Consider the following 14,026-nt stretch of genomic DNA (forward strand, 5'->3'; position numbering starts at 1 on the left):
ATGCCTCCTCAGTCTTTAGATGTCTACCTTTGCCTATCCATCCACAGAATAGTCATTAGTTGATCATCTGTCTTCACAGCTACGTGGTACTGCATGCAGAGCATATTCAGCAGTCATGTATGTGCATAGCCTGTTTCTCATCCTGCTGTGTACACGGAAGCTAGGCACCTAAGCCTACGAGCCCGTCATGTGGTTGTCTAGCTTATGAAAAGCCAAGGATAGGCAAGGACAGGGCCTTAGGGGTCTACGCAGGGTCCGGCTACTTCAGTCTCCTCCCTCTATGTGAAATAATAGGTCACCCAACCTGAGGAATCACCAGGTCCCAAGGCTAGAGAGGCATGCAGAGAAGATCATATCTGTGGCATCACTTTCTGCAAACACGACATCTCTACACATACACAGAGAGGATGGCTGTACTCAGAAGAGGTGGAGAGAGGACACCTCCATTTTTGGCTGGGTAGTGGGAAACGCTGTCTGTGCTACCCCTAGGGCCGGCTGTGGTTTGTCAAAACCAATTACTTCTCTGCTTCTGCCAAGTGCTTGGGGCTCCATGAATCTGAGTCAAGTGTCCCCATGGCTGCCACTGATCCAGCAATGGCTAAGAAGGGGATGGGAAGGGATATAGACTGGGTCAACTGTCCCCCGTGGCCCAAGATGGAAACCCATGGCCCTTCATCTCCCATCTCCCACCCCGGATCACCAAGACCAGCTCCCCTGGCTGTCGACACAGCAAGCAGCCCAGTCACTCTTCAAAGAAGGAAAGTGCAGAAGCTGGTGGAGGGGGAAAGAGCAGAGTCCCTGGCTACTCCCACAAGCTAAGAGGGCTGGGTCTTCATAGAAACTGAGCCTTTTTGACCTGCCACAAAGCCAGCCTCTCTGGGGACCTCTGAAGGGAGCCCATGTGTTCACCAGAACATTCTTCCCATGTGTGTGTGTGTTGAGGGGCATCTTGCTTTATAGGTAGGCATTAGGTAGGCATTCCTTATCCACAGGTATCTCCAGAATTCCTGAGACGACAGAACTGAGGTGCTTTCACTTCAGGGAAGAGCTGTCTACCTGGAAAGATTTTGCTCATGTCTTTCAAGACTGCCTCTTTTTTAAGATGAGAGACCCAGCCAGGAGACTCTGAGATCCCTCGAGTGTCCACCCAAAGAACCCCTGATCCTAGCTGTGGCCTGACCTACCAATCTCCCCATTCCTAGGGCCTATCCCAGAGCCTGGTGGCTTTGAACTGTCCCTGAGCCTATGCTAGGCAGGCTGCCATACTCTTCTTATAGGGCTTGGGAGGCAAGCAGGTGACTTGCCTAACTGGGTAAATCAAGTCAGAGTCCTCTGGGATGTAAGGGTCCTTCCCCCAGCTTCTCCTATCTCCTCCCCGTGGTGTCTCTGCATTTGGCTCCGTAGGCTTCTGGCCAAGAACACCACTACCCGTCATTTGCTCATAGATGCTATTTATTCCGGCCCTACCCAAACTTGGTGACTGTATGCCTTTCTCAGTAAAACGTCTCCAAAATATGTCATCATCAGCTGGGATGAGAAAACCGATTTTCAAAAGCAGAGAGGACATTTTGATATCTGATTTTTTTTAAAAAAAAAAAAATCTGTGACCAACCCTTGGAACTGCAAACAATTTGCTCTGGACGTACAGAAGGAAGACCCCCCTTCTTACAGGGCTTTTCTCATGCCTTTCCTTGTCTCTGCTCCCCTGAAGCTCCCACGTCTCTCCTGAAGACAGACTGGATCCCCATTTCTCAGGGGAAGTCGAAGCTCAAACAGGCAGGAGGACGCATCCCAGGTCCCACAGTGACAGTCCAGTCCTGTGGTTCCAACCCACAGTATCCTTCAGTTGCTGCTCATGGCATAGACCCTAGGTTCACCCAGCTCCACCTGACTGTGAGCCCAGAGCAAGGTCTGCCCTCATAAGACACTAACCACCTAACTTGTTTCTCTCTCTCTCACACTCCAAGCTATTCCTCATGCCCTAGAGCTGACCTTGGATGTGTTCCAAAGCAACCTCTTGTCAAAAGCTAGACTCCAGAGGCCTCTCTCCCTAGGCATGCATCCTGACCAATCCCCTCTAAGAATATTCTTCAAGACCCTTCAGTGTCTATGGGCTCCCCAGAAACCTTGGCAGACATGTACAGAAATCCTAGAAGCCATCTAGCAAGGCTCCCTGCCTCAGCCCTTCCCTGTTGAGATGCCAGGGGTGAAGGGCAGGGGCATGTTTGTGCCCAGGCCCCTTCTGGGTTTTCCTTTCACTGTATCTTCCACCTACTGAGGCAGTTCTGACATGGCACAGCCACACTTCCAAAAGGAAGGGGGAGAGGGCTGGGGCTGAGGAGGAGGGACCGAGAAAGGCATAGTGCCAGTCCAGCCTCAGCGGACTTGCAGGGGCTGCCAGGGTCACAGGCACTTAGGTTGTTGGTGCTTGAGGCAGAGTTAACAACACGCAAATCCTACCTGGGGCAGGTGTCCTGGGGCAGCCACTCTCCACCCTACCTCACGCCCTCCTTAGTGTATTGTATGAAAGGGTAGGTAGACCTCAGCCTGGCTGGCCCATAGGCAGCAGATCCTGCCATAGATGAGAAAGCTTTTAGAAAAGCTCTTCAAAAATGTAACCGTTTTTCATTATGCCTCCTTGGAGAGTGTGCATTTCAGGGTGGAGCAGAAGAGCAGTCATCCAACACTACGCATCCCCACTCAGGAAAGTGTGCTTCAGACTTCATGAGGTAGGGGGTGGGGGTGGGGCAGGGGAGGGGAGAGTTGCGACAGCAAAGGTAGGAAAGAGAGAAGAAAAGGTAGGTAGGGGAAAGGTAGGTCCAGACAGGCTCGGCCAGGCTCTGATGCACCCGCCTCTCTGTAACCAATTACGCTCGAGCAGCGGCCTCATCACGTTTCAGACGCCCTCCCAGGAGCACCCCCCCCCTCAGCCCCATGCATCCCCGCTGGGTGCCGAGCAAGAGGACCATATGGAGGGAATAATAAGACAATTAACTTTCCATTAAAGAATAATATATGTGGGTTTTTAGGGAGGCAAGCGACAGCAATCCCTACCCAGCGGCATATTTCACACCCGAGCCCCTTACCACCTCCCACAACTAAGACGACGACGAGCTTCACATCATCATCTGCCCAAGAGAGAGGAGGGTGTCACTGGGCCCCAACGGAGGCAGGCCGCTCGATGATGCAGGGGTGGGGTCTTCGTGATAAGCAAGTGCAGAGCCACTAGGATGATGATTCTTGCAGTGTGTGTGGGGGGGAGTGGTGGTGGTGGCAGCTAGTGAGGATCTGGGAGGGGATGTGTGGGGTTCCCTCATCATCCCTCAGCAGACTCCTGGTGTACTGCACACCTAAGAAGCTGCTTGCTGCTGCTGGCCTTTCAAAGGCACACACAAATCAGCCTCCTGAGGGAAGGACCCTCTGTGGGGCCAACCTCTGCCTTTGCCTGGCCCTTTCGGGACTTTTTAAAACCCTTGTTACCTTCCTCACCCAAGCTTTCTCCTTCCTCTTCTGATCCCACCCTCTGTGAATCTGAGGTTTTATGCCACCTCAGGGCACTGCTAGCCTTGCCTTGGGTTCCCAGCAAGCATGCTCCTCCAGCGGGGACAATCCACATCTTCAGCCAATGCTAAAGCCAGTGTGTGAGTTTGCAGAGGTGCCAGCTGGGAAGGAGGTGGGGAGGGGACAGAGAGAGATTTCTCGGAGGCGTCTACAGAGGACCCTGGATGGATCCAGACGTCGGTCCCTGCTGATAGCCAGCTCCAGATGTGGCACTCTGCAAATATTAATTACACATTCCTGGGAGCACTGAGCTGATGAGCAGGAGGAATAGCCAGGGGCGGACAAGACGGAACAGGATGGTGCCGCTGACTCTGGTTTAGAAGTGCTATTTTTGGTTCTCATAAGAGGTCGACACCACAGACACCAGAATCACTCGGCTTGAAGGATGTTGGTTAGTTGACTGGGGCTGGGGGATCCAGAAGGAGACTGGGACTGGAGGGTTCCAAACCTGGGGTCCTGCTCTTTGTAGATGAAGGCTTCAAGTTTGGGGACCTTGGTTTTCCCTCCCTAATGATAGGTCTATGACGATAACCTGTCAGCATGGGCCTGGGCTTAGATCACCATGCGGGTGAAGGCAGTTTGAGATACCGGCAGGGCCACAGGCATTTCTGCCCTGGCCAGCCAATGCGGTGTGTGGAGTCTGACATGGGCGGTATGTTTTCAGAAGATACGCTGTAGTCCCCCTTGCATGGCCATCTAGGGTCCTTGCTCCAAGCCAGCTCTGTCAACAGTTTCTCCTCACTTCTAGTGTAAGCAAAGGGTCTCCCCCCTGGAAGGGAGGATCTCATTAGGTCAGAACCGTGTCCCCGGGCTGGTGAGCCTGATAACTGTCCCATGCCTGGTGACAACTCTAGCTTTACCTTTCACAAGAACCCCAGAGCTGTTCTCCTTGTACCCTGGACATCCATTCCGAAGTGGGAAAGTCCCTGACCTAGGCTTCAAAGAGGAGAGGCCTGTCCTTCTCCTCATCCTCCCCTTGCACCCCTCCAGGCACCTGATGAATTATTCATTTGATATCCTCATTATGCTAATGAGTTTTGAGCCCAAGCATATGTTCTCTGCTCTCCCCCTAGGATGGGGACAATATGGTACTGGTGGGGGAGGGTGGAGAACGGGCTCAGGAGACCTCACTCAGTCCCATGGGCTGTGGAGGGGACAGACAGCTTAGAGTTCCTACCTTCATGGACTGTACAAGGCTCAAGGGCTGGGGTGAGGGCTACAGTGCCCAAGAGACCATAGCTCAGGGGTGTCTGGGCTAAATTAAGGAAGCAGAGAGAGCAGTCTAGGTGGCCTAGGGTCAGATGAGGAAATGAGATGGGGGTCTTCACAGGCAGCTTCCTTACCCTGTGGTAGGCCATGGTTCCTAACCTATAAACGGGCCCCAGCCTGCCCCCAGCCATGCCCCCATGGGGTTGGGATAAGGTCGGGAGGAGGAAAATGCCAAGGCAAGGAAAACTCTCCCAAATGCCACTGTCGGCAGTTTCTGCTCTCTTGCAGCTGCCAGCCCTTGAGGCTCCAAGCTACTGGGGGTGGGGCAGCCTCTAGGAGTAGGGCAGGCAAGGAGTGGAGCCGTCAAGGATGGAGGAGGCTCTCATCACCCCAGTGGCAGGAGTTTGGGGAGCTCAGAATTGGCTCAGAAGCCCGAGGAGGGGCAGCCCCAGTGGGGGCCTAAACGGTGAGCTTGGCAGCGCCAGTATGAGGGTCTATGATAGCACTGGTGACTGGGTCATGGCTGGGTCACGGCTCTGCACTGACCATCCCCCTGACCCGTCAGAGCCGAACACAAGCAGGGGACACCAGCCCTCAGGGGACACCAGCCCTCACCCAGGCGTGGAGAGCTCACTGGTTAGGTCTTGCTGCTCCTGCAGGGTCGCTCCCTTCCTCTAGAGCCGTACACCTGTCCCCTCCCCCACAGTCACATCTTGGCAGAATACTCTGTGCCAAGAAGCAGTCCCAGAGCTGTCAGCAGGAAGAGGCTGAGTAGGCAGGTGAGAAAAACTGGAGCAGGACAGAGGCCCCGGGAGCTGGCAGCCATGGGCAGCGGAGGGCTTGCCAAGGGAAAGGGACGCTGGGTCAGCACTTCTTTGCCCACCTGCCATACCAAACACTTCCCTGCCCAGGTCCCCACAGCCCCAGGCATCGCCTGTGCACCCAGAGGACTGGCTGAAGCGGGAGTCGGGAGCCCCAGCTCTGCCATAAGCCAGCCGTGGCAGCCTGTTCACTTCTGAGCCAGTGAGAGTCAGAGATGATAGTCTTCCCTCCATCCAGGGGGAGAGAAAATGGTCCCAGGAGAGGAAATGACCAATGAAGAAAACTCTGAAGATTTTAGGGAGTGGGGAGGTGTAATTCACTTGTCGGCCGCAGTTGTCACTACCTTATCTTCCAGGCAAACCTCCCAGCGGAGAAGGAGGATCACGTGGCTCCAGGTCTCTCAAAGGTGCGTATGACAGGTGTGCAGACTCATGTCTGGCCCTCACCATCCAGGAAGCTCAGTAGCGCGCACAGAACCATAGCTCATGCACCGAGTGTCCATTATTTTTCATAAACCAAAGCTCTGGGTTGCTCATAAGGGCAAGACCCTGGAGGACTCTTAACTGGTATGGCTAAGCACGCACCACACACTCCAGGGTCCACCATTCCCCCATTATCCCACACCGTGGCACTTGGCAGTGGCCACTTATAGCCTGGTTAGTGTGGAATGCTATTCCTGAGCCTAAATTGGCTCCCGTTCCGGAACAGCTTTGCCTACAGTGCTTTCTCTGGAAGCTCTGGCGGCGTCCAAGTGCAGCTGAGTCACTGAGAGTTCACAGGAAGAGTAGGATGGAGCTACTGCTGTTCAAGCCCAGCACCAGGAAAGGGAGGGACAGAGGCCTGAGCGGATCTCAGGAGGAGCGATGTGCAAGCTAGTAGCTCAGACCTTCAGGCCTGGGTGCCCCTCCTCACCACGCTGCCCACTAATTAGCCATTTCTGATTAGCATCACTTATGCTAGGGGTCTTATATCCATGAGCAATGTCAATATATTCACTCCGCGTTACCACTTCCTGGGCACCTAGAAGCTAAGGCTGACAAGCTGAGGGTGATCCTTGCCTGCCCTCCCAAGGTTACATCTCCTGACCCTGGCACTGGCCAAGGGGCTGTCAGAAACAATAACTACTGATCTCTGAGCCTAGACCCTTACTTGAGCCCCCTATAGTAACTGTCTTCTCTGCTGTTCCCAGGCCAACTACGGGAAGGAGAACTCCATTAATTGCTCTGTTGATTCTGGCCAGCACCTCCCTCACAGAACCCAGCAGAGATACTGTTCTATTAGAGTCTTACGTGGCTGGAAGAGCTTGGCTCTCTGAGCCTCCGCATTCCACAGAAAGAGTTCCAGTCTGTAGCCTGACAGCAACACATTTTGCAGCCTTCTGGGGGTGACAAATGGCCCGCTCTTCACATCGCTATTTCAAACATTAACATAATCTCCCAGGATGGATGTGGTCGCTGGCGCCTAATCAATCACCCCTCCTGCACCTTGATCCCTCATTCCGACACTTAACAGAGATAGACTTGCCACTTCATGGAGAGACAGCGCCTCGAGGACCAGTCTCCCAGCCTGTCTCCTGGGTCTTGCTTGGCTTAGTCATACTATGCACTTGCTGATGACACTTTTGGGCTTCTGTGCACCCTGTAGCTATGGCTCCTCAAGGCTCTGGGTTCCCACTCAAAGCACTACCTCAAATAAAGAGCTCACCAACCTTAAAAACTGAAAAACCCCAACACCCTTTCCAGGACCAGGTTCATGACAGTGGACCACCATTCCAACAGGTATTGGAAGGTCAGACAGAGACCCTAGGGATCACTACTTGAGATCCAGTAGTGCCTCACTTTGCCAGGACTTCAATAATGTCACCTCCTTGCTCCCTCATTATGTACGCTTTCCTCACTCCTGCTGGGAAGAAGGTCTCCATGGGAAAGCAAGTGCACCAGGCTTACCTCTCGGAGCTGCTGCACACCTCCAAAAATCCGCATCACACCGTCAATCTCCTGCTCCAGGCGCCGGGCCCAGTGCTGCATCCTGCAATCCAGAGGAGAAAGAGATGTCAGAAGGGCCTGCTGGAGCTGCAACTACAACAGCCAATTCCTGGCCACCCAGGGGGACCAGGACAGCTACTCACTCAACTCAATTTTCACCAGAGAAGGAACAGACACAGGAACCAGAGTGAGCCTGTGATTTTTTCCCTTTGAAGTCTGGCCCAGTGGCCTAGGCTTTCCTCACGTTGACTGGCAGCCAGGGAGGAGAGGAAAGGGCATTGTGGATTAGCAGAGGGAGCTAAGCAGGTTGGAAGAAGCCTGCAGGGAGGCTATTGTTCACTATAAAGACAAGTCCTTGATGTGGCTGTTCTGAACTTGGGGACTTCCAGACACCAGGGAAGACAGAGACAAGGCAGGAGATGTTTGAGGAAAGGAAGGGATGCTGCTGTCACCGCCAACCCATTATGTAAACAGGAGGAGGTTAGAGGTACCTGCCTCCCTGGGCCTCACCTGAACAGAAGACAGAGAGCACTTCCAACTCAGATGGTCCTTGCCTTTCTAGTTCCCTGATGGGACATGCTCATCAGAGACCCAAGGCTGGCTGACTATCATGAGCCCACCCAGGGTTCCAATACAAATCATCCTGTCCCTTTCTGGGGGTCTGGCAAGCAGATGCTCTGAACTGCAAGCCTGGACAGGCCTTCTGTACTCTGGTACCACACCACAGGATCATTTAAAACCATCTTTGTCTCTCAACTTCCTTCTCTGGAATGTGGAGAAAATTTAGGGCCATCTCAGAGGCAAACAAAATCCCCAAATCCCAGATGAGGAAGCCAAGACACTATCCAAGGTCACTCATCCAGGAAGGTATAGACACTGGACTTATTTCTGACAGGACGCACCATAAAGATGTAAAGAAGCCATGGCTTCAAAGGGCAGTGGGCTAGGATCATGCCAGAAAAGTTGCAACTGTCTCCAACACCCTTTTCAGGACCAACAACATCCCCTAAGGTCACCTAGGGCCAGGACTGTCTTGTGGCTCCTTGTCCCACACTCCTTCTCAGGCCTGCGCTGGGGGGCTGGGCTCATGCCATTGTGTGTGCCCCCGTTGGTTGGCATGGGAACTCAGAGCAGGAGGCGGGCAGATCACTAATTGCAATTTGCCAAGCTGAATGTCAGGACCGTGATGGAAAAAAAAATCAACATCAAAAGAAAGAGGTATTAGCTTCAGCCTGTTGTGGGCTGAGCCACAGCCTGACTCCCCAACTCTGTTCCCCACCATAGAGGAAAAATCTAACCTCACACCATGCAGAGGCGAGGCCGGAGGCGAGGCTGGCAGTCTGGAGAGGGTAGCAACATCCCAGCCCGACCCCCGTCCACCAGAACTGAGGTTCTGGCCCTGATGGCACTTGGACAAAGTGGCAGGTGGCTCTTTTGTAATCCAGAGACTACAGATTCTTGGGGGCTAATAATGGAACAGAGTCTCACACCGTCCTATATCTGGACAGAACAGGCAGGGTCAAGGGTCTAGCTTCAAAAAGATCCATTAGCTCTGCCCTGACCCTAAAACTGACCTCATCTGTTCATTGGTTTAGGAGACAAAATACCAATCATAACCCTTCCTGCATGAATCTACAGAAGGGTGCCCGCTGTGTACAAAGTACAGTACCAGCATGTCCTGTGCTTGCTGGCTTTGATCTTCACAGAGGCAAACAAAACCCCCAGATCCCAGATGAGGAAGCCAAGACACTATCCAAGGTCATTCATCCAGGAAGGGGTGGACATGGGACTTATTGCTGTTTTCTCTTCTGTCGGGAACTGACACGCAAGAGCCAACCGTGTGCGCCTCTTTCCAGTCCAGTTCTTTATATCACCTTCGGTGCTTGAAATCAGCCGCAGTGAGGACACTCACACCACAGGAATAGGCAAAGGCCAGAAACCACAGCCCCACTCCTCCCCCAGCAGCACACTGAGACCCATTCTAAAATTCTTTGAGAATGTCTTACAGTGTATTCTGGTCATATTTACTCCCTTCATCTCCTTCCATATCTATTCCTACCTCCCAACTTTATGTATGTATGTATGTATGTATGTATGTATGTATGTATGTATGTATGTATTTATTTATTTATTTAATTTTAGACAGGTTTATTTCTTTCTTTATTTATTTAATTTTAGACAGGTTCTTGCTATGTCGCTCTAGCCAGCCTGGAACTTTCGACGTAGACCAGACTGGCCCTGACTCGCCTGCTTCTACTTCCTGAGTAGAGAGACTAAAGTTGTGTCCCACCAGCCTGCCTCCTCTTTTTCCTCTCTTTCTTTTATTCACCTATTTATAACTAACCCACCGAGTCTCTTTTATGCCGTCCATACACTCATGGGTGTGGGGCCATCCACTGCAGTGTGGTCCACCTACCTGGGATCACACCTTTCAAGAAAACCAATTCTCCCGTCCCTAAAAGCCATCCACTGCTAATGGCTTTTCTCAAACTGACCATATTTACCAATTCACCAGTGATTCCACCTGGGTATGAACTCTCTGCTAGAGTGCAGACGGGACCTTGTTTCTGGAATCTCACAGATAAGTAAAAGACAATTAATTAGAAGACCAGGCACGGGTGCCAAGTTTTTACTTTGCTTAGACAACACATCATTAATATAATCTCCATCATTTCGTGTAAAAAGGCTAAATAATAAAATAATTTTTAGAAGAACCAATTCTTAGGACAAAATCAAATTCTTCCATAAGGCACACACATATACTCCCTCTTTCTGAGTCTCTCCCACCTCACTCCCTGGGGTTCAGGAGTAGCTCTGGTCCTTACTGTGGTATGGTATCCTGGGCCTGGTATCCACAGGCAGATTGTAGCCCTAGCTTCCTGCCTATCGTTGCAATGTTAAGGAAAACAAGTTACTCTGATTCTTCACCTAAACCAAGCCAAATTAGGAAGGCAATATCTGTGTCCTGGCGCTAAAAGGGACTTGACAGATAATCCATCTCATTGTCACAGAGATATGACTTTGTGGGTTCTAGGGTTTGGCCAGTGGCCAGTGCTAGCTGGGAGGGTAGCTAATATACAATACTGAGGAGCCTGATGAAGTGAGCACGTCTGAGGCATTCCTGTCCTGAGGCCAGAAAATCCACACACTAAGCCAAGTTCAACCCCGACAGAAGCATAGCCCAGCTCCATCCCACAGAAAGGAGCGGTGGCTTTGGGAGAACGGAGAGATACGTGAGAATCCATGGTCTCACTCACTCAAAGGTAATTGAATCAAATCCTGCCTGTGCTCCTGTGGACTTAGACCCATGGGTCCATGCCGATGCCCCCTGGCCAGAGAGTGCTGCTCACGGGTCATGCTCCAACAAAGAGGTCCCACTCGCTAGAGCCCCAGATCCTGGGGATTTTCCATCCTCTTTGCTGAAATGACACTGCTTATCTCTAAGAGCCTGCAAGTGCCAAATTAGCAAGCTGGTGAGTCTGAGGGAGGAGGCTGAGGCTGCAGCACTTCACAGCTAGTGTGAGCCAGAGAGGATGGGGACTGTGGTCTGTCCTCCCAGGGATCTGGACTGGGGGGGAGTAAAGGCACTGCAGTCCTACCTTATGGATAAGAAAACCAAAAAGACATCTGGTGAGCTGGGTACAGGGCCATGCACTTAAAAAGAAGCTGGCTCCACTGGGTTCCCCTGCCCCTCCCTCCAGGGCCAGGCAGCCCCTGAGGAGCCTCAAGGGAGAGGCTGATACTACCAGCTGTGCAGTCTTGGAGAGCTCTGTTCCCTTGGAACCTCAGCCTTTCCACCTGTCAACAAGGATAATAATAATTGTCTAAATATTGTAATGGGGGGCCTGGGGATATAATTCAGTTGGTCGAGTGTTTGCCAAGGCTCATACCAACAGGGTGTGGTGGGGCATGCTTGCAGCTGCAGAACTCAGGAGGTAGAAGCAGGAGGATCCGAAGTTCAAGATCAGATGAGAACACACCTACAGGGCGCCTTAATAAGCGGTAATCATAAGGGACAGTCTCCTAAGGGCTAGACATCCATACAGTATGACCTTTATTCTCAAGACCTAAGGGCCCACTAAGGGCATGGCGGGGCCCAAAGGGAGAGTGGTGTGGTGTGGCAGGTTGACTCAGCTCATTAGGAAAGAAGCTGCTACTTGGAGGTATGGACCTCAGGCCTCAGTGTCTAGAACCAAGAGAAGGGGAAGGGGGGGGAGGAGGAGGGAGAGAGGGAGGTGTCCCCACCAGGCAAGAGAGCAAAGTGAGGTGAAGAGCTGGTGCTGAGGAGACTTTTAGTAAACAGAACCATCCAGAAGCCCTCTGAAAGGCTGGGAGGTCCTAGTTCTAACCTCAGGTGGGGGCATCCAGCTGGGGGGGAGGGGAGCAGCTGCAAATGCTCGCCCTGAGGAGAGGGGAGGAGAGAGGAGGGCATGGAGGAGGAGAGGAGGCAGGGAAGGGACAGGAGAAAAAGAGAAAGCCTGTGTGCAGATGCAGCAGCATAGATTAAACTGTTGTTGGTTGTTAATTTTATATGTGAAGTTGTTGATCAGAATGTGATTTAATTGTACAGTATAATCCAGGCTTTTGGAATAAATTATGCAGAAAACTCATCTATAATTAAACAAATCAAAAAACCAGAGACAGGTGACACTGCAGGTTCACCCTTAGAGGGCATGGGCAGCGTGGGCAGCTTGGACCCCGCAGAGGGACCAGAAAGGGAGGAGGGAGGGGACTCCGCTCAAGAGTAGACACAGGCCCAGAAGAGGCCAAGGCCTGCAGGGAGTAAGGGACTCAGACTCCTGAGTTTGCCTCTGCAAGCCTATCTCACCATACTTGGAGGTATTTTTTCCCCTTCAAAACCCCACTGCCCCTGCCAGGCAGCCTGCTTCACCAAGGGCTTTAACTGAGCAGAACAGCCATCATTTGGAAGGGTGAGGGGGGCGCGCTGTGGGTGGAGCAGTGGAGTGGGAAGGCAGGTGCTAGGACGGCTCAGCTGGAGCAGGCAACGGTGCTAGGGAGCAGCCACAGCTGACGCTTCTGGCTGCCAAGGGCACGGTGAACCAAGCTTGGCACTGGTAAAGGCCCCAGGTCTCTTGCTTCTCTCGTGACAGGCTGGCCAATTATTCTCCCAGCTTTGGGGGAGGCAACAATTTAAAATAAAGTGCTATTCAATTATTCTGATTATATTTCAATTGGCCTGCCACCTCCACCTCATCTCCTTCACAGGCTTCTGAAAGAGAGAGAGACAGGGCAAGCCCACGAGTAGGAGATGGGAGAATGGACCAAAGATTCCTGAAGAGCCCCAGCCAAGCTAATCTGGCCTGGGGAAGATAAGCTATGGTATTGGGGGAGTCTATTACTCCATGCTGGCCCTGAGGGACAGCTTTCCTCAGTGGTATTCAGAGCTCTAATAGCAGCTACAAGCGACCTCCCCTCCCCCAGGCTGCACCCCTACTACAGGTGGCAGGGAAACTCAAGGCCGTCCTGGAGAATCACAGCATCCTAGGACTGCTTCCCTGGGGCACCCTTCCACACCGTGTGTGCAGATGTTCAGCTGTACCCGAATGCTTAGGTCCAGCCCTTGCTATTCCTAACCCTTCAGTCAGATGTGTGCTCTCAGGTTTTCCCATCTGGAAAATGAAGAATAAGCCGACTGTCCTGCTCACCTCCCAGGCCCAAAGACAAGGCAAGGGGAAGCCTGCCTCATGCCAGGCGCTCTAACAAGGACGGCTATCCCACATACCTGTGCATATATACCGGGCTTTCTGGCTGCAGGGCCATCTTCCCACTTTCCAGTCCCCCTCCCCCTCCCTGTGTGGCATTTCTGAAAGCCCTAGGGAAGAGAAGGTACTGCTGGACCCATTGCACCTTTCTTTCTACGGAGCTCCTGCATTTTTTCAAAAGTCAGCACTGGAAGGGGCCCCACCCCAATTGGTCAGTCTCTCGTGCATGACAAAGCTGGCGGAGGGCCAGTCAAAGTGGCTAGTTCTCCAGGAGCCAGGTGGACAAAGCCGTCAAAGCCAGTTAAGACCAGAGATGTGGCACTGGCTTCACACAGCATGTACCATGGTGGGAAAGAGGCCAGGGCAAGATGGGAGCATGCGTGCTGGGTTGATCACGGTGGTATAAGACTTCCCATCTCACACTCTCACCCTCGCTCCAAATTCACAAGCAGATAAACTGAGGTACAGGGCTCAAAGGGGGACTAGGCATCATCAACCTATTTGTGACTCAAGGGGACCTTCAGAGTGAGAAAGGCAAAGCTCCCCAGGGCCCGCCCCAGCCAGTACAGCCCATTTGTCACTGGGGACTCACGGACCCTGGGACGTTGGCAGAGGCGAGTGCTGCTGATGCTTGAATTAGTACAAATCCACCGCCTCGTCTACTCATCTACGTGTGTCTTGGGACCCTGCCCAAATACTGCTCCTTAATGAGGTTATTAATTATGG

The 14,026-nt window shown here is 52.4% G+C and overlaps 1 protein-coding gene across 4 annotated transcripts in view; it reads right to left on the reverse strand.

Annotated features, from left to right (window-relative positions):
* Window positions 1-14,026, reverse strand: part of Cacna2d2 (calcium voltage-gated channel auxiliary subunit alpha2delta 2) — a 129,293-nt gene that overhangs the window by 95,851 nt on the left and 19,416 nt on the right. For all 4 annotated transcript variants that reach the window (XM_052187373.1, XM_052187372.1, XM_052187375.1 and 1 more), the window contains exon 2: window positions 7,539-7,620. In XM_052187373.1, coding sequence (XP_052043333.1) covers window positions 7,539-7,620 — 82 coding nt within the window. The remainder of the gene's footprint in view (window positions 1-7,538; window positions 7,621-14,026) is intronic.

Source organism: Apodemus sylvaticus, chromosome 7, assembly GCF_947179515.1.
Source record: "Apodemus sylvaticus chromosome 7, mApoSyl1.1, whole genome shotgun sequence".
Classification (NCBI taxonomy): Eukaryota; Metazoa; Chordata; class Mammalia; order Rodentia; family Muridae; genus Apodemus; species Apodemus sylvaticus.